The 24,983-nt window shown below is 42.4% G+C and overlaps 1 protein-coding gene and 1 long non-coding RNA gene across 2 annotated transcripts; one reads left to right on the plus strand and one right to left on the minus strand.

Annotated features, from left to right (window-relative positions):
* Positions 1–3,694: 3,694 nt before the first annotated feature.
* Positions 3,695–13,060, plus strand: LOC311232154. The gene is made up of 3 exons (XR_014619922.1): positions 3,695–3,768; positions 8,743–8,776; positions 10,344–13,060. It is a non-coding gene; the product is annotated as an uncharacterized lncRNA (long non-coding RNA).
* Positions 13,061–13,392: 332 nt separating this feature from the next.
* On the minus strand, positions 13,393–21,613 carry atp5pf (ATP synthase peripheral stalk subunit F6). The gene is made up of 4 exons (XM_084318888.1): positions 21,525–21,613; positions 17,600–17,770; positions 14,406–14,533; positions 13,393–13,496 (listed from the first exon to the last, which is right to left on the minus strand). Exons 2-4 carry the CDS (start codon positions 17,767–17,769, stop codon positions 13,468–13,470), a joined length of 327 nt encoding a protein of 108 aa, XP_084175014.1. The 5' UTR covers position 17,770; positions 21,525–21,613; the 3' UTR covers positions 13,393–13,467.
* Positions 21,614–24,983: the final 3,370 nt, after the last annotated feature.

Consider the following 24,983-nt stretch of genomic DNA (forward strand, 5'->3'; position numbering starts at 1 on the left):
TCCCTGTTATATTAGCGAACATCTAACGCCGCGCTATAAGGCCGTAGGTTTGGTGTCAACATTGGGGGGGACATTTTAAGTGGGGGGGGGGGCTGGAGGTCCTCTCCCGAGCATCAAACACTTAATTTAGTAGGAGTATAGTAATATAGTATAGCAGCGTAACATAGAATAATAATATATAAAAATATTGTATAATACTGTAAACCAATATAGTGTAGTATAAATAGTATAATTTAGTTATATTATAATAAAATTTAAATAATACAATTATATAGTATAGTATATAGAAGTATAATATAGAATACATTATATAAATATATAGATAAATGTGTGTGTGTATAAATGAATGAACCTAAATATGCAATTTAACTGATAGATACACAACATTTATTTATTTATGTTAATTTAATTGTGTTGATGTTTCCATTTCTGCAAAACAAGTATGTACATTCTGTTTGGTTTGCTAAACATTGCACTTCTATCAGTGTACTGTATGTGTGTAGGGGCAGGGACAAATAAGACTTCTCTTCTTCCTGTTCCTTTCGGCCATGGAATTCAGTGGAGCATATTAATATGTACTGTTGGTCTGTGATAATTCCATGTACGAATAAATAAAAATGAAATGAAAATGAAAAAAATTTCCTGCATTCTGAGGAAATGTCTTTCTTTACGTAAAGGAAAAGACATTCAGGTACCTGCTGACGCGAACATAATGGAATATAATGCAGTAAGGCTCTGAAATCGTTGGTTAATATATAGTTACAGGTAGGGCTGACCTCGATTAGTCGCATAGTCGACTAATCGATCGAAAGGAGCCGTAGTCGACTGCCAACCTCTTAGTGTGGTGCGGCTATGGCTCAGGGGTAGAGCGGGGCGTCCAATGATCGAAGGGTTGGTGGTTCGAATCCCGCTCAAGCCCATGTCCATCCCATTGCCGTTGTGTCCTTGGGCAAGACACTTAACCTACTTGCCTCGTATGAATGTGTATGCATGTGAATGAATGTTGGTGGTGGTCGGAGGGGCCGTAGGCGATAATTATTCGCCGCGCTTCCGTGAGTCTGCCTCAGGGCAGCTCTGGCTGCAATTGTAGCTTACCACCACCGGTATGACTGTGTATGAACGAATAATGGACTCTGTGAAGCGCTCTGGGTCAGAGAAGAGCGCTATATAAATCCAATCCATTATTATTATCATTATTATTAGTCGAATAAAAAAAAAATCCTAGAAGCGTGGCTAATGCTAATGGTGCACATACCAGCGAGGCTAACTGCCTAAGAAAACGGGCACAGAGGCACTGAAAGAGGATTTCACACAAGTTGTATCCATCAGTGCAGGGGTTCCCAACCTTTTTTCCCCCAGGGACCCCCAAACATCTCTGATGAAATTCCTGGACCCCCCTCCTAATAAAATACCATAAAATACTTTTTTTTGTCATTTTAATAACAAACTGCTTATACACCGGCATATGCATCATAATTAGACCCACTATGCTTCTTTGATTTGTGCCTTCAATCAACAAATCTCATCTTGCACCATATGTATTTCAAAATTTTGGCCAATATTAAAATCCTGTATTCATCCTCTCAAATCAGGCCCTAATGGTGAACGGTTTGCATTTATGTTGAATGAAGTAAGAATCCACCTCCTACAGCAGAGACAGGAAAATGGCGGGGGGGGCAGTGTAGTGTGAGCCTCCCACACGTTACACCTCGCCACTGAGAGTCCGCGCTGGCAGGTGAAAAGATGCGACAGGCTGCCTCCTCCTCGTGTATCGGAGGGGGACATGTGACACACAAGGCTTCTATCCTCCCTACAACCAGCCAGTGGGGGGCACATGCAAGCAACGATCAGGACAGGGGAGGGGAGAATTGGCACGGCACAAAAAATTGGGATGGGGAAAAAAATAGAAAAGGGGGAGAAAAAGTAGATACAAAAAAAAAAGAAGATGTATATCAATCTCTCCGGTGGTGCCGTGTGAGAGAGAGCGGAGCTGTCGGGCCCGTTCTTCCACTGGCCTCTCTCCACGTCTCCCGCTCTTCCACTGGCCTCTCTCCACGTCGCTGATGGATGACCGCCTCTAAACACACCGACGTGAACTCTCTCCTCCTCCCGCCACTCGAACCCACCGAGTCGCCACTTAATAAAACACCAGGGGTGTCGGATAAATAATCGTGGAGCGTTTATTTTGAAGTTAATGTGGAAAAAACCCTTTTTTTGTCCGGGGAGTTATTAATAAACATGATGACGGTGTCCAGGCTTCAGGTCCGCAGCGTTACTGTATATTATACACAGTACTGTATTATATCCCAACCGGGGGGCAACCGGATCCATCCGTGTCGGATTCCTGTTTATAGAGTAGACGGAAGACTTGAAGGCTGTGCGATAAAGAGGTCTGAAGCAATAATAGTGGAGATGGATGGACGGCGTAGGCAGGTGTCGGGAGGTGTAGGGAGGTGTGGAGAGATGTAGGGAGGTGTAGGGAGGTGTGGAGAGGTGTAGGGAGGTGTGGAGAGGAGTAGGGAGGTGTGGAGAGGAGTAGGGAGGTGTGGAGAGGTGTAGGGAGGTGTAGAGATGTGTAGAGAGGTGTAGGGAGGTGTAGGGAGGTGTAGGGAGGTGTAGGGAGGTGTAGGGAGGTGTGGGGAGGAGTAGGGAGGTGTAGAGATGTGTAGGGAGGTGTAGGGAGGTGTAGGGAGGTGTGGGGAGGAGTAGGGAGGTGTGGAGAGGTGTAGGGAGGTGTAGGGAGGTGTAGGGAGGTGTAGGGAGGTGTGGGGAGGAGTAGGGAGGTGTGGAGAGGTGTAGGGAGGTGTAGAGAGGTGTAGGGAGGTGTAGGGAGGTGTAGAGAGGTGTAGGGAGGTGTGGAGAGGTGTAGAGAGGTGTAGGGAGGTGTAGGGAGGTGTGGAGAGGAGTAGGGAGGTGTGGAGAGGTGTAGGGAGGTGTAGAGAGGTGTAGGGAGGTGTAGGGAGGTGTGGAGAGGTGTAGGGAGGTGTAGAGAGGTGTAGGGAGGTGTAGGGAGGTGTAGAGAGGTGTAGGGAGGTGTGGAGAGGTGTAGGGAGGTGTAGAGAGGTGTAGGGAGGTGTAGGGAGGTGTAGAGAGGTGTAGGGAGGTGTGGAGAGGTGTAGGGAGGTGTAGAGAGGTGTAGGGAGGTGTGGAGAGGAGTAGGGAGGTGTGGAGAGGTGTAGGGAGGTGTAGAGAGGTGTAGGGAGGTGTAGGGAGGTGTGGAGAGGAGTAGGGAGGTGTGGAGAGGTGTAGAGAGGTGTAGGGAGGTGTAGGGAGGTGTGGAGAGGTGTAGGGAGGTGTGCAGAGGTGTGGATCCCGCCCTCAGAATCATATTTCTGTGGCACATTTCCGCAGTGTGTAATGGAAATAAACAACAACAACACAGAAATACTATAGGTTTTTTACCATAGTTCATTTTTGATATATAAATATGTGTCCAGGTGATTTACAGTCTGCCTGCCTGGCTGCTGCTGCTGCTGCTGCTGCATGTGATTGGCTCTCACCTTGTCCCCCCCATCATTTTGATTGGCTAAAAGACCACAATTCTCTTGCATTTTGATTGGGTTGCGCATGTCTGCTGCACAGCGTTTTCCCGCTGGCGCTCTAGAACCCCATAACGGCATGGCGTGTGCAGTGTAAACATCAATTGAACTTTGACCTTTTTGAATCCATTCAAATTGACCCTTGACCCCCCCATAGGTCATTTTGGATCCCTCAGTGTCACGGCGCAGCCCAGATCAGCAGTCAGAACCTGGACAGAACAGAGGACATGTGAGTCTGAACGCAGGGTGTAGTCATGGAGGATAAACCACCTAGACTCAGTTTATTAATGTTTGTATTACCCTTCAGGATGTAGTCATGGAGGATAAACCACCTAGACTCAGTTTATTAATGTTTTTATTACCCTTCAGGATGTAGTCATGGAGGATAAACCACCTAGACTCAGTTTATCAATGTTTTTATTACCCTTCAGGATGTAGTCATGGAGGATAAACCACCTAGACTCAGTTTATTAATGTTTTTATTACCATGCAGGATGTAGTCATGGAGGATAAACTACCTAGACTCAGTTTATTAATGTTTTTATTACCCTTCAGGATGTAGTCATGGAGGATAAACCACCTAGACTCAGTTTATCAATGTTTTTATTACCCTTCAGGGATGTAGTCATGGAGGATAAACCACCTAGACTCAGTTTATTAATGTTTTTATTACCCTTCAGGATGTAGTCATGGAGGATAAACCACCTAGACTCAGTTTATTAATGTTTTTATTACCCTTCAGGATGTAGTCATGGAGGATAAACCACCTAGACTCAGTTTATCAATGTTTTTATTACCATTCAGGATGTAGTCATGGAGGATAAACCACCTAGACTCAGTTTATTAATGTTTTTATTACCCTTCAGGGATGTAGTCATGGAGGATAAACCACCTAGACTCAGTTTATTAATGTTTTTATTACCCTTCAGGGATGTAGTCATGGAGGATAAACCACCTAGACTCAGTTTATTAATGTTTTTATTACCCTTCAGGGATGTAAGGGGCAACCCTTTTTATTTGTGAAGTATAATTGACTAGGGGTGTAATGATGCGACCTCACAACGATTCGATTCGATTGCGATTATTCAGGCGACGATTCAATGCATCGTGAAATCTCTTCATTTGACCACGATTCGATTAGATAAATTTTCGATCAGTTAATTCCCCAAAATTTATATACACAAATGTGGCTGGGGGAACTGATTCACTCAGCATGAATGGACTATAGGTCAATAAAAACAATAATCGATGCATCGATTCTAACACATTCGAATCAATGCATTTCGATTAATCGATGCATCGTTACACCCCTATAATTGACCTACCTTTACAATCTGATATAAATCTTTGTCTCTATACATTTATCGTATAGATTATAGTAAGTGGCACCAAAGTAGGTGATAATAATGGGGGTATTTCTCAGGAAAGGGCACAAAAAAAGAACTATTCTCAAAATATCACTTTTTTTAAATAGATCAGTGGTTGTTGGCATTTCTGTGATCGGCGACTGGACTTCAGCAGCAGACAGACAGACAGACAGACAGACAGACAGACAGACAGACAGACAGACAGACAGACAGACATAATCTGCAGTTGAAAAAAGAAGTGCCATTAATGGGGAACTCGTGTCATTTACATTTAGTCATCTAGCTGAACGCTTTGATCCAAAGCCACTTCCAAGTTAATCTTTGAGGAAATCTATTTGTGGTGGGTCTTGTGTCACATTGTGTGATGGGCTGCCACAAATAAACCCTTGTATGGTCATCACTGTCGCAGTTTTAACCACTAAGTGAGGAGGTAGAGTGGTGGACAGATAGCGAGAGAGACAGATGCAGTCGGTCTCTGGAGGCACACACTGGTGTGTGTGTGTGTGTGTGTGTGTGTGTGTGTGTGTGTGTGTGTGTGTGTGTGTGTGTGTGTGTGTGTGTGTGTGTGTGTGTGTGTGTGTGTGTGTGTGTGTGTGTGTGTGTGTGTGTGTGTGTGTGTGTGTGTGTGTGTGTGTGTGTGTGTGTGTGTGTGTGTGTGTGTGTGTGTGTGTGTGTGTGTGTGTGTGCGCTTGCATAGCTCTGGTTGGTGTGTGTGTGTGTGAGTGTGTGTGCGCTTGCATAGCTCTGGTTGGTGTGTATATGTGTGTGTGTGTGTGTGAGTGTGTGTGCGCTTGCATAGCTGTAATTGTGAGGACTAACTCTTGACCGCCTCCTTTTCTTGTGAGGACAATTTGGGGTTATTCATTCCTTTTTAATTATTTATATAATGAGTTAGTTAGGGTTAGAATATTAGAATATTCCATCCTGTAATAAATATTGTTATTTGTATTCTAATTACAGTATACTATATACCTGACCACATCATGTACAGTTGTACAGCCCTGGCCTATTCCTATTTTTATTTTATAATTATATTCTATTGTGATTCTATGTTCAATTAGTTTAAATTCCATTTTATTTTATTCCACCTTTTTATTTTTTATTCCACCTTTTTATTTTTTATTCCACCGTGATTGTCTGTCCGTCAATGTCGCACCAAAAACAACCAAATACAATTCCTTGTATGTGAAAACTACTTGGCAATAAAGACCTTTCTGATTCTGTTAGTGTTATAATGAGTTAGTTAGTGTTAGAATGAGTTAGTTAGGGTTATAATGAGTTAGTTAGTGTTATAATTAGTTAGGGTTATAATGAGTTAGTTAGTGTTATAATTAGTTAGTTAGTGTTATAATGAGTTAGTTAGGGTTATAATGAGTTAGCTAGGGTTATAATGAGTTAGTTAGTGTTATAATGAGTTAGTTAGGGTTATAATGAGTTAGTTAGGGTTATAATGAGTTAGTTGGGGTTATAATGAGTTAGTTAGTGTTAGAATGAGTTAGTTAGGGTTAGAATGAGTTAGTTAGGGTTAGAATGAGTTAGTTGGGGTTGGAAGGAGTTAGTTGGGGTTAGAATGAGTTAGTTGGGGTTAGAAGGAGTTAGTTGGGGTTAGAATGAGTTAGTTGGGGTTGGAAGGAGTTAGTTAGGGTTAGAATGAGTTAGTTGGGGTTAGAATAAGTTAGGGTTAGAATGAGTTAGTTGGAGTTAGAATGAGTTAGTTGGGGTTAGAATGAGTTAGTTGGGGTTGGAAGGAGTTAGTTGGGGGTAGAATGAGTTAGTTAGGGTTAGAATGAGTTAGTTGGAGTTAGAATGAGTTAGTTGGGGTTAGAATGAGTTAGTTGGGGTTGGAAGGAGTTAGTTAGGGTTAGAATGAGTTAGTTGGGGTTAGAATGAGTTAGTTGGGGTTGGAAGGAGTTAGTTAGGGTTAGAATGAGTTAGTTGGGGTTAGAATAAGTTAGGGTTAGAATGAGTTAGTTGGAGTTAGAATGAGTTAGTTGGGGGTAGAATGAGTTAGTTAGGGTTAGAATGAGTTAGTTGGAGTTAGAATGAGTTAGTTGGGGTTAGAATGAGTTAGTTGGGGTTGGAAGGAGTTAGTTAGGGTTAGAATGAGTTAGTTGGGGTTAGAATAAGTTAGGGTTAGAATGAGTTAGTTGGAGTTAGAATGAGTTAGTTGGGGTTAGAATGAGTTAGTTAGGGTTAGAATGAGTTAGTTGGGGTTAGAATAAGTTAGGGTTAGAATGAGTTAGTTGGAGTTAGAATGAGTTAGTTGGGGTTAGAATGAGTTAGTTAGGGTTAGAATGAGTTAGTTAGGGTTAGAATGAGTTAGTTGGGGTTGGAAGGAGTTAGTTGGGGGTAGAATGAGTTAGTTGGGGTTGGGAGGAGTTAGTTGGGGTTAGAATGAGTTAGTTGGGGTTGGAAGGAGTTAGGTTAAGATGAATGCTAGGGTTTGGGGCTTTAGGGAATAAATGTCAATACAGTGTTCTCACAAATATAGTTCATACCAACGCACATTTGTGTGTGTGTGTGTGTGTGTGTGTGTGTGTGAGCGCATGTGCGTGAATGCATCCGTCTCAAATGCTTTTTTGGACCTTTGAAACTTTGAGTTTGTCTCCAGTTGCTAGTTCTCTCTCTCTCTCTCTCTCTCTCTTCTCTCTCTCTCTCACTCTCTCTCACTCACTCACTCACTCACACTCACTCTCACACTCTCACTCTCACACACTCACACACACTCACACTCACACACACTTACACTCACTAAATAAAGATGTGTGCACTGTGCAGACTCCTTCCTTGGCTCAGTGCTCTGGTCTGAGTCGTGGGGGATTCTGGGGAGGCTGATTTTGACACAGCTGTCCCTGGAGGCTATTGATTAGATCCCTATTGATCTTTACTAATTTACTTTTCTTTATTAATCAAGTTAGATTCCCACTCAGATCATTTTGTCATTCACAGGGGGGGGGGGGGGCTTCCTTTGTGCGAACAGCTGACACGGTACAGAGAAAACAAACAATACACCCACCAGCACACGAAATAATCAATAAATAATTGTGCGTATTTATTTTGCATTTGTTATATAATGTATTCATATATTTCTTATATACGAGTGAGAGAGGGAGAGAGAGAGAGAGATAATTCTTATTCTCTAAATTCTGTGAACTCACACCTGAAAAGGTTAATAATAATAAAAACGAGGGCGGCCGGGTAGCACAGCGGACTACGCGTCTGTCTACCACCGCAGAGACACTGGTATCGAATCCGGCTGTCAGCGGTGCCTCCGGCTTGGGCCGGCCGTCATACTGACTCAATTGGCAGAGTCAGCGGGAGGGAAGCCGGTGGGGTGGTGTTCTGGTCGTTGTAAACAGCGACTCCTACAGGTCGGTCAGGGCGCCTGCACAGCGAGGGAGGGAGGGAGATGGTGAGGGTAGTGTGACCTCCCACACGTTACACCTCACCAATGAGAGTCCGCGCTGGCAGGTGAAAAGAGGCTGCTGGCTGTCTCCTATGTCTCGGAGGAAGCATGTGATAGACTTCAGGGCTCCCTAGACCGACCAGTGGGGGGGCACATGCGCGCAACGACCAGGAAGGGGAGGGGGGAATTGGCATAATGACTACAATTGGGATGGGAGGAAAACTACAGAAAATAAGGAGAAAAAGTAGATAAAAAAATAATAATAATAATAAAAATGAAACCGTATAACTGTTACAAATATATATATATATAAGGGATGATTTGACAGCTGTCCTGTCCTGCTGCTTGCTGGGGCTCTTGGCGTGTGTGTGGGCGGACGCGTGGTGTCAAGATGTCCTGTGTGCTCATTATGACATCTCTTGTCTCCCAGGTCCAACGTCAACTACGTACCTCCTCCACAAGAAGTAAGTGATGTCTTTCCCTCCACCCCTCTCTCTCCCTCCCTCCCTTCTTTGACTCTTCCTGTCGCTCTCTCTCTCCCTCCCCCTCTTTCCTTCTCCGCCTCCCTCCCTCCCTCGCTTTCTCTCCCTCCCTTTGACTGTTCCTCTCCCTCCCTCTTTCCTTCTCCTTCTCCCTCGCTTTCTCTCCCTCCCTTTGACTCTTCCTGTCGCTCTCTCTCTCCCTCCCCCTCTTTCCTTCTCCTTCTCCCTCGCTTTCTCTCCCTCCCTTTGACTCTTCCTGTCGCTCTCTCTCTCCCTCCCCCTCTTTCCTTCTCCGCCTCCCTCCCTCCCTCGCTTTCTCTCCCTCCCTTTGACTGTTCCTCTCCCTCCCTCTTTCCTTCTCCGCCTCCCTCGCTTTCTCTCCCTCCCTTTGACTGTTCCTCTCCCTCCCTCTTTCCTTCTCCTTCTCCGCCTCCCTGGCTTTCTCTCCCTCCCTTTGACTCTTCCTGTCGCTCTCTCTCTCCCTCCCCCCCTTTCCTTCTCCTCCGCCTCCCTCCCTCCCTCCCTCCCTCCTTATTTGTGTTGATGGACAGTGAGGAGTGACGGCGAGTATGAAAATGCTGACTTGAGCGTCAGCATCGAACACATTACCCAAATTAATGCCGGTGCATTTCTGAAGGGGGATCATAACCGGCCATTTTGCTCTTACGTCACGCTCAGGTTGGGTTCCGTGGGACGTGACGGCAAAATGGCATTTGAAATCGAGAGCCGCCACCACATTGTTGTTTTGTTTTGTTTTTTTTACTAATGTGAACGATTACAGTTCATGACAAAGCTTGTATTTGTGGACTGGAAAACGTCAATACTACTTATTATTATCTCTTTCTTCAAGATATATTTATTTATCGTGCCAATTATAGCAAATTTGAAGATTTGCATAAATTTGTATAAATAATACATCCGCAGTGCACAATGCACCCGATTGGATAAATTACATACAGGTGCTCTAGTGCGACATCTAGTGGCTTAATGTTGTCTATAGCACCTTTTAAAGATAATAGATTAGATTATTAGATTCAAATGTGTTGTCACTATACAGTCCTGTAGAATGGAACGAAGTTTGGCATCCAACCAGAGTGCAAATGTAACAGTAAAGTGCAATAGTAATATACAGGTGATTTAAACTGGTATACGATATATAAATCAGTACTAGTACGGAGTAATAGTGTATAATCAGATGTAGGTACAGAGTTGTAATATTAATATGTAGTGATACAGGTATAAAGACGGTATGGTAGTAGTCACACACACACACAAAAAAACGATTACTCTACATAAAAATGTTATCTGTATAGCACCTTTAAATTAAATTGTTTAAATTTCTATATTTATTTGTATTAGTCTAGGTGTTGTTTTGTCCTCTTGATAATAAACATTATTCTGATTCATTAATAGATTCTCTCTCTCTGTCTCTCTCTCTGTGTCTGTCTCTCTCTCTCTGTCTCTCTCTCTGTGTCTGTCTCTGTCTCTCTCTCTGTCTCTCTGTCTCTCTCTCTCTCTGTCTCTCTGTCTCTCTGTCTCTCTGCCCTAGGATTTCAAACACACCCAGTCCTTCATGCTCTGAGCGCGCAGCCTTCCTCAGAGACCCACCACCTCCTATATAATAATAATCGGTGCCAAAACGCGGTGAGGTTGAAGAACCTCGCAGCGGTCACCCCCCCCCCCCCCCCCCCCCCCCTGGTGTGTAAACTCACTCCTATAACGTTAAACACCCTCCACCTCGCCCCCCCCCCCCCTGAAGCGGACCCTTTTTCGGGGTGGACAAGACCGTGGTGTTTTTACCGTACGTGGTCACATGGTGCTGGTGAGCGGAGGAGGGTCCGCGGTTCGAGGCTGTCGGAGGACAGACAGACAGGCTACTAGTACCTAATGACCACTAGGTTCTTAAAAAATTTGAACTATCCCTTTAAGCAGTTATAATATGGCACCATACTCCCCTCTGGTGGTGAAAAGCTGGCGTTTCAGGCTGGTCTTTTTTTCTGGATCATCCATGTTGTGGACCGAAGAGAGTTCTACAAAAACTGCGGGTATAATGTGGGTCGTCCTTGCCAATGAAGCGCGCTGTTTATCTGTGATTAAAGGCATAGAATATATATATATATAAGTCTCTGATTTGTCGCATACTGGGAGTCGTTTTAAGTCCAACCCAAAAATGCACTTGCTGCAGTGTTAGTGCGTTTCTTTTATATATTGGACACACAAAAGATGTTGGCATTTGCTAGCAATACTAGTGGAAGACACTGAGGGGGCTTCCTGCCCCCAATGATTTCCAAAAGGAAGGACTTAAGGCGCCTCCCTGTATGCCAGAGGCTTCTTAAAAATCTGAACTATCCCTTTAAGCAGTTATATGGCACTATACTCCCCTCTGGTGGTGAAAAGCTGGCGTTTCAGGCGGTCTTTTTTCTGGATCATCCATGTGGACCGAAGGGAGTTCTACAAAAACTGCCCGCTCCCTCCCCCTGCTGGCCAAAATCATGAACTACCTACAGTTTGTGTTTTACCAAAGACTGACTGGTTATTTGTGAGATTCTTCCGTCAAAACGTTGGTTATACTACTATATAAGTGACTGTTTGGAGATATAAAAAGGAGCAGTCATATTCCACTAGCAGTTATTATCTTAAAGCCATAAGGGGAACGAATACCAATTGTGCGGAGTGGTTTCCTCGAGGCTGTAAGGAGAAACAGAATCGCCTGCATGTGGCATCCAAGAAAACTCATTTGACCGGAATCCCATCGAAATCACCTTTTAGTTTGTAATCCTGCAGAAACTTATTTTCCCCATTTCCAATGAGTTTTGACATTTGAACTGATTTGACATCGAACTACTTGATCGAATTGCATTTGCCGAAGGACGATTTAAAGATTTGTATAATGTTCCTGTAAACATATATAATTGTCGATTATTTCATATATGTATATATATATATATATATATATATATATATATATATATATATAGAGAGAGAGAGAGACATGACTGTCGATTAAATTAATTGAATCTATTAACCCTCAGTGCAACCCGATGTGTTTGTGTTGCCTTGTCCTCCTGGTCTCTTAACTAGAGGTCATATAGATTGAAACTCGTGAAACGAGAATGGGGGGTAAATATCTACCTCTTACAGGATTACAACTTCAAAAAGTAGATTTGGGTGGAGTGCCTCTTTAAAAAGCAATAGAGGACCTTGCCTGGAGTGTTTTGTGTAGTTCTCGGTCTTCCAACATGGCCGCCTGTGACCGTTATGTACATTAGGGACAAGGGTTGCTGAGAAATACTGCATCTACAAAAACAATTTGGTGTTTTAACCCTTTCACTGCCACACGACAGGTTAACCCTTTACTATCACACAACCGACGGCGATGCTCCATCATTAGCTCCGCATCCGCGGAGTGTATAGAGTTTCAGTGGAATTGTGTTGCCTTGTTGCCAGGCAACAGCTTGGACCCAAGTGTACTTCCTGTTGCAGTACAATGTACAATAAAAAATCAAATATAAATATATATATATTTGATAAGTTATTATTATATATAAGTTTCCTTGACACCACTGGTGAAATTCAGCACCATGGCATCACTGGGACCAGGATTCTATTCAAAAGGTAGAATCTGTGATGTAATTATTATCTTTTATTTTATCTAAGCGCAGTGCAAGCAGGGCTCCTCTGCCTTAAAGAGGTCACAGTTTGACGCCGTTTACAGATTCTACCTTATGCACCCGTGACCAAACCCTTGTTAAATGAAATAAAATCATAATAAAAATCATGTTGCTAGGGAACAGTTTTGACCAAACGTATTTTCCTGTCGACATTAACAAAACACAGCGACAGGGAATAACACTTTTTTTTAACATTAATCGCCACTTTTGAAACGTATATTTAGTGACCGCTACGACAGGAAGTGAACTTGGGGCCAAAAATAAGGGCCGTTTCTGAAAAAGGGCCAACATGGAGGACAGGAAGCTACTCCAGCCTATTGGGACCAGCCCCGCACCCCCCCCCCCCCCCCGATGTGCCTGCATGGAGTTCTATATAGACCTTGTGCCTTTTTTCTTTCAACTGATCTCTTTTGTAAAGAATTTGCCTTACTTTTAGTTTTTATTTTCCTCCCGTCTATATTTTTGTGCTACGTTCTGTGTTTTATCAAACCGAGTGTATGTCTTTGGACTGCGTGTGAATGGATTTGCTGAGAGTTTTATTATTTTGAATGATGCATCAAATAAAAAAGGTTTTCTATTAAAAAACACTTTGATTTTAAAAGTCTAATCCAGACGTGTATTTCTTTTCATACTTATGATGAGGCTAAAGAGAGTTCCAGAAAGTAGAAAGCTATCCGGCTGCAAACTATGTTTGCCTATGTTTGCCTATGTTGGCCAAAATCACCCCTCCCCGGAGTTTTCAGCTAGGCTAGCTGGTCCATATCCGCTTCCATTCATTTATGCTAAGCTAGGCTAGTTTACAGCCGGATAGCCTTCTACTGAACGCACAGAGAGGAAACTGGTATCCATCTATCTTCTTGTCCGACTCTGGAACACATTTCCCATAATGTTGGTGTGTTCCTTTAAAATGAACAAACCACAGACGTATTTCAATCCAATATCATTTTATTAAATAGAACATAAGTGTCGACATGTAGGAGAGACTGACAACGTGGAGAATCTTCACTTGGCCGCGTCATCAAGCTTGGGCTCTGAAACGAGATAGATAGAGAAAGATATTTATTAGGGCTGTACCGAATGTATTTTTTTTACATTCGAAGCTTCTATTGAAGTTTTCGAATGAAGCTTCGAATGTCTGTAGTCATATTTTATGACAATCATAAAAAAATAAATCCTCAAACAAAATCCTCAATTTGAATAAAGTGATTAATCTGATTAAAAGACTTTTATTTTTTATTAAATCAACTTTCTTTAATGAATATAACTCGTCAGTTTCGTCAACATAAATAATCCAATGAGGGCACGGTTAGTACGAAAGTGATGGTGACGTCTTGGATGGAGCGCCAAGCGGATGCAGATAGGCTACAATCATTTATGATACATGTTTTATTTACATTTTTATGATGAGTCATACTATAATACTATAATATTAGTGTAGCCTAATCTTTATCTGCAACTGTGAAGAAAAACCCCATTGGTTTCAACTAGGGATGTCCGATATTATCGGCCTACCGATATTATCGGCAGATATTGGCATTAGAATGTGATATCGGAAAATATCTATCGGTTTTCAAATAAAAATGATTTTATTTATTGTCAAAAGTTTGCATACTGTTGTGGTAATTCCACAACAAGAGATATGTAATGTTAATTACCTGAAATGATTCCGTTTTTTGGGGGGGGGGAACCCTGCATATATCGGTATCGGTTGATATCGGTATCGGAAATTAAGAGTTGGACAATATCGGTATCGGTAAAAAAGCCAATATCGAGCATCCCTAGTTTAAACGGAATGAATAGACTCATAAAAAAAAAAATATTCTAAAGTTGATTTAGAATTCGAACGGTAACGTTATGAATGAAGCTTGGAACTATAGATATCATCGACTTTCAAGGAACACGGCGTGAGATTCCACTCCTCTCTCGACTCCCAAACTGACCTGTGAATTTGAAGTCGGGGAAGCGGGTGAGGTCTCCGTCGCCGTATAGCCTCTGCAGCTTGCTCGTCTCGTCGGAGACGGTCTTCTGGTAGGCGGCGCCTCCGTCCACGATGCCCCCGGCGCTGGCCCTGGGATGAGGAGGACGGCGGGCACAGACGGAACCGTGAGACACTCACCTCTGCACCAGAGGCTTTCACAGAGTCAACTAGTCCAGGGTGCATACACTATATACTATACACTATACTAGGGCTGTCTTAAATACTTCGAAGCTTCGTTCGATGGGCATGGGATTCGAATATGAAAATAAAATTCGATTATTAAAAAAATTATAATAATAATTTTGTTAACGAATTAAAATCGAATCTCGGCCCCAAAGCTTCGAATTCCAAAAAAAAAATATCGAAGGTCAGCCCTACACTATACATAGTGGAACTTTTTAAATTACTGTTCTCTGTGAAGGACTTTGTAGCGTTGTTTAAAAAAAAGAATGTTATTATCATTACTACTAGCGGAGACGGGAAGGAGCGGAGACGTGGCGCTCCCTCTCTACGTCCGTCACCAGCTCTGGGGAAACAAGCGGCCCTTACTGGACTCTACAAGAGTTAAAAAAAAAAGATGTCCAAGAGTATTTTTGTTATGAATAAAGTAAAGGATGTGTTAGAGTATGAGGCAATGAGAACACTCTACTGCTCACTCATCTCACCTTATATCAGTTATTGTGTTTTTATATACTATATTTTATTTTGTTATATTGTATTTTATTTTTAATATCATATGTTGCATAAACATATAAAAAAGAAAAAAACATATGTTGTATACATTTATTATGTATTATATTTTTAATGTTTAAATAACAACATTATCTGGCCATCCTCAGTAAATACTATCAAACTCCTCTGACCTCATCTGGTCTTTCGAAACACACAGAAAGGGAGAATGGCTTATAGCAGACTTAACGATTTTAGAATATTTCGGCTAATGTTTATAATCATCAACTATCCAGTTTGTTTTTACAGTGTAACGTTTTGCTACTTAAAATCATTGAACGTAGAGAGAGGGACAGGGAGGCTGAGCCTCTGTGTTGGTGCTACTGGTCTCTCTCTAGCAAGTGATCCTTGCCTTGTTGTGAAACTATATTTAGACTCTCCCACGACCTCTCTGAGCCAGGCATCTAAAAGGTTATCCCGGGACACGGCGTCACAACCAGTCTTTCACCGCCAGTCTCATTGGCCCACGGTAAGGGGACAGTAACGTTATTTTCAGCCCGATTGTTTATTCATTTCACTGCAAACCATCTGATCAATATATCACCCATACTACATAAAGCCGTTACTGATGAGCAAGGAATTATAAACGACCCCCCCCCCCCCCCCCCCCTTTCCTCCACGCATGATGAAGCATAATGTATACCGATCATATACATATGAATTTTTTAATATAGCGTGTATGGGAAAGAAACTGCAATCGATAATCTATCATTATGCGTTTTGGGCCTATAACTAGCGTTTTTTGGAATTACGGCAGAAAAGATTAAAAACATACTTATATTCTCGAAGGTATTAACACAACAATGTATGAATGAAAAAGTATAACGTTCCCACATCCGGAACGATAGATAATCGATGTTGAATGGGCCATAGTAATGTCAATATAGCAATACAATTTAAAAAGTTATAGGCCTGCAAAGAAGGTAAACATCTCCATAGGCTTTTAACGGTGGCAGAGAGGGGTATGAGATGGGCACAACCCCCGGCGGTCAATGTGTTAACATTGGTGTTCTGGCCGATACCAATATTTACCGATGTCGATATCTCTGTATAGAAAACACTTTTTTATGATAATCAAATAAAGAGCTATTTTCCAAAACGCTTAATTTTTTTTACTTTTGCAACTTATTTTCAGAAATGACTGACATTTTGAAACTATTTAAGGCCAAAACATGTAAAAAGAAAAAAAAGGATTTAAAAAAGAAAAAAAAATTATTTAATTTTTTTGTTTTATATCGGCCCTATCTTGATATCGGACTGATACCGATGTGTAAAAAAAACTGCCAGATCAGCATATATATATCGTGCATCACTAGTGACAACCTAATGTAACGGAGCAAGGTGGTCTGGACGCGACCCAGGGACAGTTTTGTACTTTGAACGGTCTGAAATCTGCAGGGATAACATAGTGGGTTCGGTTTATTAAGGGAGGGTTTCTCCTGTCATTTCTCTGCTTTCTCTCATTTTAAAATGAAGAAATATTTCAGAATCCTCCGCTCTCGTCTCTAGAGCTTCCGTCTCTCCTTCGTGAAGGAAAAGGTGAAACCTAAAAATAGCTGCCGTCAGCAGCCAGCACGTTCAGTTTATAATGTCCGATTTACACGCTTGATAACACGTTTAGTATTTTACTATAATAATGTTTTTTATGTGGGCACTGAAAATTAACTAAATGGGTTTTATTTCTATAAAAAAACGTTAAAAAAGCATACACTGGTGAGGGCGCTGGTAGGGCTGGGTACCGAATCCGGTACTTTTAAGGGTACCGACGGAATCGCATCGGTACTACCGAGTACCAATTCACGTGAGATCCACCGGTGCCACATTCCGGTACTGTAAAAAACAATTTAATTAAGTGTGCCGCACGTTCACGTCAACGCTCACAATACACGCTTACCTAGGATTTGCCTTGATTCAACAACAACAAAGCAGTCGGGGGCGATGGCAAGCTGAAAACAGTCGCAAGTGTGGTTACACTTTACAACGCTAGATGCAGACAACGCTCGCTGCAATATTATATATATATTAACAAATTGTTCCAAAATAAATAAAAATGATAATAAATAATTGGAAGTTTGGACACATTTTTTACAACCGAGGTAGGTAGATTACATTTTTTTAGACTAAAGTACAGAAAAAGGTTACCGGTATCGATTCACAGGTACCGGTACCGGTTCAAATGTGAACGGTACCCCAACCCTTCCGGAATCACAGACTACCACGGCAAGCCTACTAGCACAGAAACCGAGACGTGGGCTACGTACCGACTGACTAGCCCCTTTCGTGACTGGGATGCACCGAGTGATATACATATAGTACATATATAGTCACTTCCTAGCCCATAGCCAACCAACCTAGATTTACCATGAAGGGCTGGTTCTTCTGCCCCAACCGTTCGTTGTACAAGTATCACAGAGAAGGGCTACTGACCTGCTCTTGACGCTGTAGTCGCGGATCTTGTCCAGGAAGAGTTTCTGGATCGGGTCCATGTCCCTGGCGCGGTTGAAGAGAACGGCGGAGACACCGATGTGGCGGCGCAGCGTCACGGTCAGCGCTGAACGCAGCAGGGACGACAACTGGAAGAGCCGGTGAAGAGCCATGCTGCCAAAACACCAGAGGGCCGCCGTGAATACCAAGAACAAGTGCACTTAAGAGAAGCGTAATGTGGAGAGAGGGAGAGCTGCTGCAAACTGGAATTGTATACCTGGCTGTGAAGATAATGATGATCAGCAACTAATTTACTTTTTAAGAAAAAGTTGAAAAATGCGGTTATGAATAATGAAATACAGTAGAGTTACTGATTTATTTAGTTAGTATTGTTAGGTTAGTTAGTTAGTATTGTATTTGTGGCTGGAGCCTTTGTGTGTTTTTTTTTGCGTTTTTAAAGATATTAAAATAAAATTTGAGATTTTAAAGATATTGTACTTAGGCTAAAGTGTGTATGTTTTTATTGTTTTTTTATTACTGTAATAATGTACTGTAATGTTGTAAGTTATGTGTTCGGACCCCAGGAAGAATAGTCTTTCACCCATGGGTGTAGACTAATGGGGGATCCTTAAAATAAACAAATAAACCTAACAAATTCAATGTATTCAATTCAAGCAACATGGGCTGGCAGCCAAGCCAATCAAATGAGACATAACCAGTGGTGATAAATCCTTTTTTGATAATGTTACCATGTGGAAATGAATCACGAGGACATTAAAAATAGTTGGGGCCAAGGTTAGTTATTAACCCTTTCACTGCCACACGGCAGAAAGGTTAACCCTTTACTATCATTAGCTCCGCGGATCATCGTCGTCGGTTGTGTGATAGCAAAGGGCTAACCTTCTGTATTGTCACAGTGAAAGGGTTAACCGGCTGTCGTGTGGCAGTGGAAGGGTTAAAGGGGAATGCCACTCATTTTAAGAATTCACATAATGTTCTTTCCTGCACCAAAGGACAGTATCTGTGAAACCAGTGTCTCATGAAGCTAAAAAAAATCAGGGAGAACCCCTCCGATCCGGGTGGCGACAATGGCTCGAGAGGTAGAGCAGTCGTCTGCTCAAACCGGAGGTTCCCGGTTCGATTCCCACTCCTCCTGGGCAGCGTGTCGAAGTGTCCTTGAGCAAGACACTTTGACCCCTAATTGGGGTTGGCACCTTGCATTGGTCGCCTACGTGTGTGAGTGAATGGGTAAAATGTGAGGAACAAATTGTAAAGCGCTTTGGATAAAAGCCGCTATATAAATGCAGCCATTTACCATTTATGTCACTGGGATGTACCGACTGAACTGTCCGGGGGCACAGGAAGAATTCGTAAAATGGGGGACATTTCCCTCAACGCAACGTTAGGTTAGAATTTGTTCTTAATTGCTTGCCTGGATAAATAAAAGGTTAACAAAAAACAACATCAAACTAAAACAAAAAAGACAAAATGTTCATAAACTAACAAGGGTTTATCGTTACTATATTCATAGTATTCGATCACTGAAGAACAGGTGGTTGTAATCAAAATAGCAGGTGATTAAATGTATCATTAACCCTTTCAGTGCCACGGACGACATATCTCGTTTTATCAGCCCCCCCCCCATTGAGTGCCCACGACGACAAATAGTTTTATTTTTTTATTAGTGATCTGAATTCATATTTCATCAACCGAGTCTCCCGTTGGTACACCAGCCCCTACAGGAGCTCAGATTGGATAAAAGCGCCCCCTATCGTCTATCCCTGTGTAACTGCAGGTCAGTCGCTTAGACTGACCTGGGATCTGTAGATCTGTAGGGGTGGAGCCAACTGGCTCCTTGTGCTGGCGAGCCGTCTGATGAACATGGAAGTGATCGCGGGACGGAAATCAGCCTGGAATATATATTTACAGCAGCCAATAATCAATCAATAAGCGTGATCGATATTTGGAATGGCGATCAGGAATTGGAATAATCTTTTTGGAGAACATCTGATCTAAGGTAAGGAGTCTATGTTACCAGTCTTGGGGTAATCAGAGCTGTATTCGCTGAGATAACAGCATGTCCCCTATGTGTGATGTGGCTGTTTGGCTGTGATCGCTGATGAGGAAATAAGATAATCGATTTTTCAGCTCGCTTCTATAGCGTGCATACATACACACATACTATCGATAATCTAGCGTTTATTTGAAAACGATTCATAAATAGGCCGAAAAATGACAACGTTTTTGTGTATTCTAGAATATTCCAGTAAATGTCTTTTATCATGGAATCTTTATATTTTCCTTGAAAACGAGGGCTTTTCAAAATGCTATAAAACGAAAATGAACCGATACAAAAACAATCCGTTTCGACAATGTTGACTGCAAACGAGTCATTGATAAGCGACAGGCAGATTAGACACATAATTTAAAACATAGATTAGACGTTTTTTAATGCTAACATTGAAGTGGATGGTGGCATTCAACAGGGTAAATCAACGTTAATCAAAGGCACTGAAAGTGTTAAATGACAACCATGGCCCTGCGCCATATTGTAGGGCAAAGCACGTCATCAGAACACTGGATGAGCAGGGATGTAACGTTAGTGGTGGACATTCATAGATTCACGATCACACCTTTAATTGTATCACTAAATCGGATTATCAACAACTATAAAAGCCGTATGATTTAGCTACCTTTTATGATTAATTGAAAATGGGGGACCCTGATGTAAACAAGATGAAAGTCTCTCTCTGGTCTGCATCCAGATTCAGATTATTTGTAAATTGGGACTAAATCACAAACAAGCATTGATTGATTGATTGATTGATTGATTGATTCAAAATGTTATTAGCAATACGATGGTGTCTTGACACTAGTCTGATTGATTGATTGAAAACTTTATTAACAGATTGCAGAATGGGTACAATAATACAGTACGGCTCAATACACACAATTGTTAAGGGGATGCAGACCAGAGAAATACTTTCGTCTTGTTTACATCAGGGTCTCCCATTTTCAATTCATCATAACATAATGACATACATTACAGATACAGTACTGCTACATCTCTCTCTCCCTCTCCCCCTCCATCTCTCTGCCCCCCTCTCTCACTCTCCCCCTCCCTCTCCCCCCTCTCTCTCTCCCTCTCCCCCCTCTCTCTCTCCCTCTCCCTCCATCTCTCTGCCCCCCCCCTCTCTCTCTCTCTCTCTCTCTCTCTCTCTCTCCCCCCCTCTCTCGCTCTCTCTCTCCCCCCCCCTCTCTCTCTCCCCTCTCTCTCTCTCCCCCTCTCTCCCCCCTCCCTCTCCCTCTCTCCCCCTCCCTCTCCCTCTCTCCCCCTCCTCTATCTCCCCCTCCATAAATGTCATGTATGTTGTGTATGTCATAAATGTCTATATGAATTGAAAATGGGGGACCCTGATGGAAACAAGACAAACGTCTTTCTCAGGTCTGCATCCCCTTAACAATTGTATGTATTGAGCCGTACTGTATTGTACCCATTCTGCAATCTGTTAAATAAAGTTCTCATTCATTCATTCATTCTCTCTCTCCCCCTCTCTCCGTGGAAAATATTAGATCTATACATTTATGACATACCAGATTTATGAATACAGTACTGTTTGTGATACAAAAAGGGTCTAAAAAAAGAGTATATACATTTGACGAAGAAACTGTACATTGCAAACTAGCTAACTAACTAAAGTGAGCTCACCGTCATGACCTGACTTAAGCCCCATCATGGTGGTGACAGACAGACAGCAGCGGTTAATAATGTCTTCTACTGTGTAACAACAAGTCCTCCTACATCACGGAGAGCTGACATGTAACTTACACACATTCTCTCTCTACCGCACGTAATAATAATAACACACGGAGATAATAATATCACATATTTATCAGATTATTTCATGTAAACGTCGCCACCACTCACCTTGGATTTGACACCGCTTCCTGGATACAGTCACAGTAGTGATCTCTCTGAGCCGCGGTGGGTTGTGGGAGTGTGATGATGATACCACGTGTTCGTGTCACGTGGTCAGAAGAGCAAACCCCTTCTGCGGCTGCGCAGCCCGGAGGTCAGCTGCTGACCCTGCCTCGATCTAAATAATACTAGTTTTTTTTTATTAATTTAATTATTATTATTATTATTATTATTATTATTATTATTATTATTATTATTATTATTATTATTATTATTATTATTATTATTACTATTATTATTATTATTAACTACAAAATTGTATGATTAGACTAAAACATCCCTATCTGTATTTGTATTGACGGAAATTTTTAAGGAAAGCTGTATAAAATTATGCATAATTCTCGTCTATATTAATATGTATGGAACCGTGCACAAACAAAACAAATATAAACGTACCCTGGCTGAATCACTAACTTTCCCAACAAAACAAAATGGAAACAGAAATACTCCCATTAGATGGACTGGTGGGAGCTTCACGCACCAATCAGCTCGTCGAGAGAGTACAATTTTAAATAATTTTTATAAACTGGTCAACACAGCTTTATTTCCGGCATTGGGCGCATCAGGCAGCTAAAGCCGTTTTGAGCAGTGTTGACCAGTTTATACAAATTATTTAAGTGCCCTTGAGCAAGGCAGTTAACCTCCAAACTGCTCCAGTGGTAGTAGGACTGTGGTTGTACTGCAGCTCCCACTACTAACGCATTGCTCAACGATTCGGTTATGGTCATTATTATATGTTTCATCCTATTACATCATTTGTACAGCTTACTGGGCCTATTAGTTCATAGCTCTATTTAAAATGCATTCGCTGTACAGCCTTGACTAGTTAATATAACTTATATACAGTTTCTCAGACACTAGGGTGACAGTCTTAACCCTTTCACTGCCGCACCTCCAAACGGTTAACCCTTTCACTGCGACAATACACAGAAGGTTAACCCTTTCACTGCCACACGACAGCCGGTGACCGTCGGTTGTGTGATAGTAAAGGGTTAACCTTCTGTCATGTGGCAGTGAAAGGGTTAACGGTGTTCTTAAAACAACGGCCCAGCCCAGGGCACCTTGACTTGGATATGAGTCATATGACACGTCCAAGAAAAATCACATCTTGTTCTTTTCTTGTTATATTAGTCTTCATATCAGTCTTGTGTGAGAGATGACAAAACCCCTAAACCCATCTTTGGTTTTAATTTTTCATCTTTGTTTTCATTTGTCATTCCCAGCTGGTATTTAATTGTAAGTCTGACCAGAGCTCTTTCTCACTTTCTGGCCAGACGCTCGTGTCATACTTGTCTCTGATTGTAAACTGAGGATACTTTTCTGTGGCCACAGAAATAAACATATATGTTCTTTTTATGTAATTTGACTCATCTGAATTTCTACAGTTCACTGTCTTGGCTCCTAAAATAAATTCCACAACAGAGCTCTTACAGGGCAGACAGGAATGAGAGTCGTAATAATAATACCTCAATTTTGTATAGCGCTTTTCCCAATGCTCAAAGACACTTTACAAAGCAAAATAAACAATACAGTTTTATTTAAAATTTAAATAAGGAAATTATATAAAAGGTGAGAGAGGAAGGAGTTCAAGGCTTGAAGGCAAGGGTAAAAAGGTGGGTTTTTAGGTCTTTTTTTAAATGATGAGAGGGTGTCTGCATGATGGATATGGTTGGGCAGGGCGTTCCAGATGGGGGGGCAGCTGCAGCGAAGGCCCTGTCGCCCCCCCCCCCCCCAGGTCCGGAGCTTAGTCCTGGTGGGTCGGAGGAGGTTAGCATCTGCGGACCTGAGGCAGCGGGTAGGCGTGTGGTGGAGGTCAGAGGTCAGAGAGCGAGGTGGGGGCCAGGTTGTTGAGGGCTTTGAAGGTGATTAGTAGAATTTTGAACAGTAGTGGTGGCTAGGTGGTGTAGTGGGCAAGGCACTCGCGAGTCGCCACCAATGTGGAGACGCTGGGTTCGCGTGTTCGAATCCAGCTCTCCACATTGTTTTCAGTTTAGCTGGTCGTCCGTACTAATACACATTGGCCGTATTACGGGGAGGGAAACTGAAGGGTGGGGATCGGGCGTTGTGGACAGCGACTCCTACAGGTCGGTTGGTGCGCCTGCGCAGTAGAATCAGGAAGTGTCGGGGGCAGCGTGAGCCTCCCACGCGTTACTCCTCGCCACTGAGAGATCGAGCTGCGCAGGTGAAAAGATGCGACTGCTGTTACCTCAAGTACCGGAGGGGACTTGTGCTATGTATGACTTAGTCCACATTGCAGCCGGCTTGTGGGAGACAAGAAACAGCGTCCGTGACAGGGGAGGGTTGAATTGGATGATACGAAATTGGGATGGGAGAAAAATATAGAAAATGGGAGAAAAAGTGGATAAAAAAAAAGAATTTTGAACAGTACAGAAATCCTACATGACAGACAGATAGTCTTCAAAATTAGGAAGGCACACATTTCTGGTAGAAGAAGAAAGTCATGATTGATCAAATAATTTTTTGATGATGGTGGATTAAGCTCCTCTTGTGAGTTGTGTGTCCTGCTTTGGATAGTTTAGACAGGCAGCGAGGGATAGAACTTAAAGGCCTAGTTTAGATTCTTGGACAGTAAGTGGTACAGAATACTTGCTAGTAGTGTCGTTGATGCGATGCCATTAGCTTAACTCATGAGTCCCCTGGTCGGAGTTCTGGCCCGCTGCCCAATGGACCTGTCTCAAAACCCTGCCCTCTTTTCTTGATCGTACTTTGTTTGTACGAGGAAGTCAGAGGTAAGCGACAGCTGTGATTGGAGGATCAAGAAAAGGGGCAGGGTTTGAGACAGGTCTAGAACCAGGACGTGTCAGACAGGCAAAGAAATGGGGTCATGAGACAAAAAAAGTGTTAATCCTCCACACCATAACATACGTTACATACATTTACATTTAGTCATTTAGCCAAACGCTTTTATCCAAAGCGACTTACAAGTTCTGTATGACAAGTCATCAGGAAAGGCACAACTCTATCAGCTGAGCAACAATGTTCATCAAAGTGCTGAGTGTTACAGTGTAGGTTAGTATATTAGGACAAGTGCATGACAGTAAGGGTTAGTTAGGGTTAGATTTAATTTTTTTATTTAATTTTTTCAGATAATGGTTGAAGAAGTGCGTCTTTAGTCAACGGCGAAAGATTGGACGGGTTTCGGCTGTCCTCCTAACTGGGGTGGGCAGTTCGTTCCACCATTGTGGGGCAAGGACTGAGAAAAGGCAGGTTCTCCTTGATGACCCTCCCGGAGCTCGGATAGGAGTAGGTCTGAGGCGGCCAGAAGATGCAGAGAGTAGGTCTTGAGGGTGTGTAGTTAGAGACCATTGACCGGAGGTAGGCGGGAGCGGTTACCTTTGCCGCACAGTATGCCAGGTCGAGGGCCTTGAAGCGGATTCATGCAGCAAT

Source organism: Notolepis coatsorum, assembly GCF_963971535.1.
Source record: "Notolepis coatsorum genome assembly, chromosome: 1".
Classification (NCBI taxonomy): domain Eukaryota; kingdom Metazoa; phylum Chordata; class Actinopteri; order Aulopiformes; family Paralepididae; genus Notolepis; species Notolepis coatsorum.

What these genes read in the sequence shown, in the direction of transcription:
- atp5pf (XM_084318888.1), bottom strand. Translation starts at nt 17,769, where the DNA reads ATGGCTCTTCACCGGCTCTTCCAGTTGTCGTCCCTGCTGCGTTCAGCG. An exon ending in GACTACAGCGTCAAGAGCAG is followed by an intron (nt 14,534 to 17,599) that starts GTCAGTAGCCCT and finishes TCCTCATCCCAG; the next exon opens with GGCCAGCGCCGGGGGCATCG. An exon ending in CCCCGACTTCAAATTCACAG is followed by an intron (nt 13,497 to 14,405) that starts GTCAGTTTGGGA and finishes ATCTCGTTTCAG; the next exon opens with AGCCCAAGCTTGATGACGCG.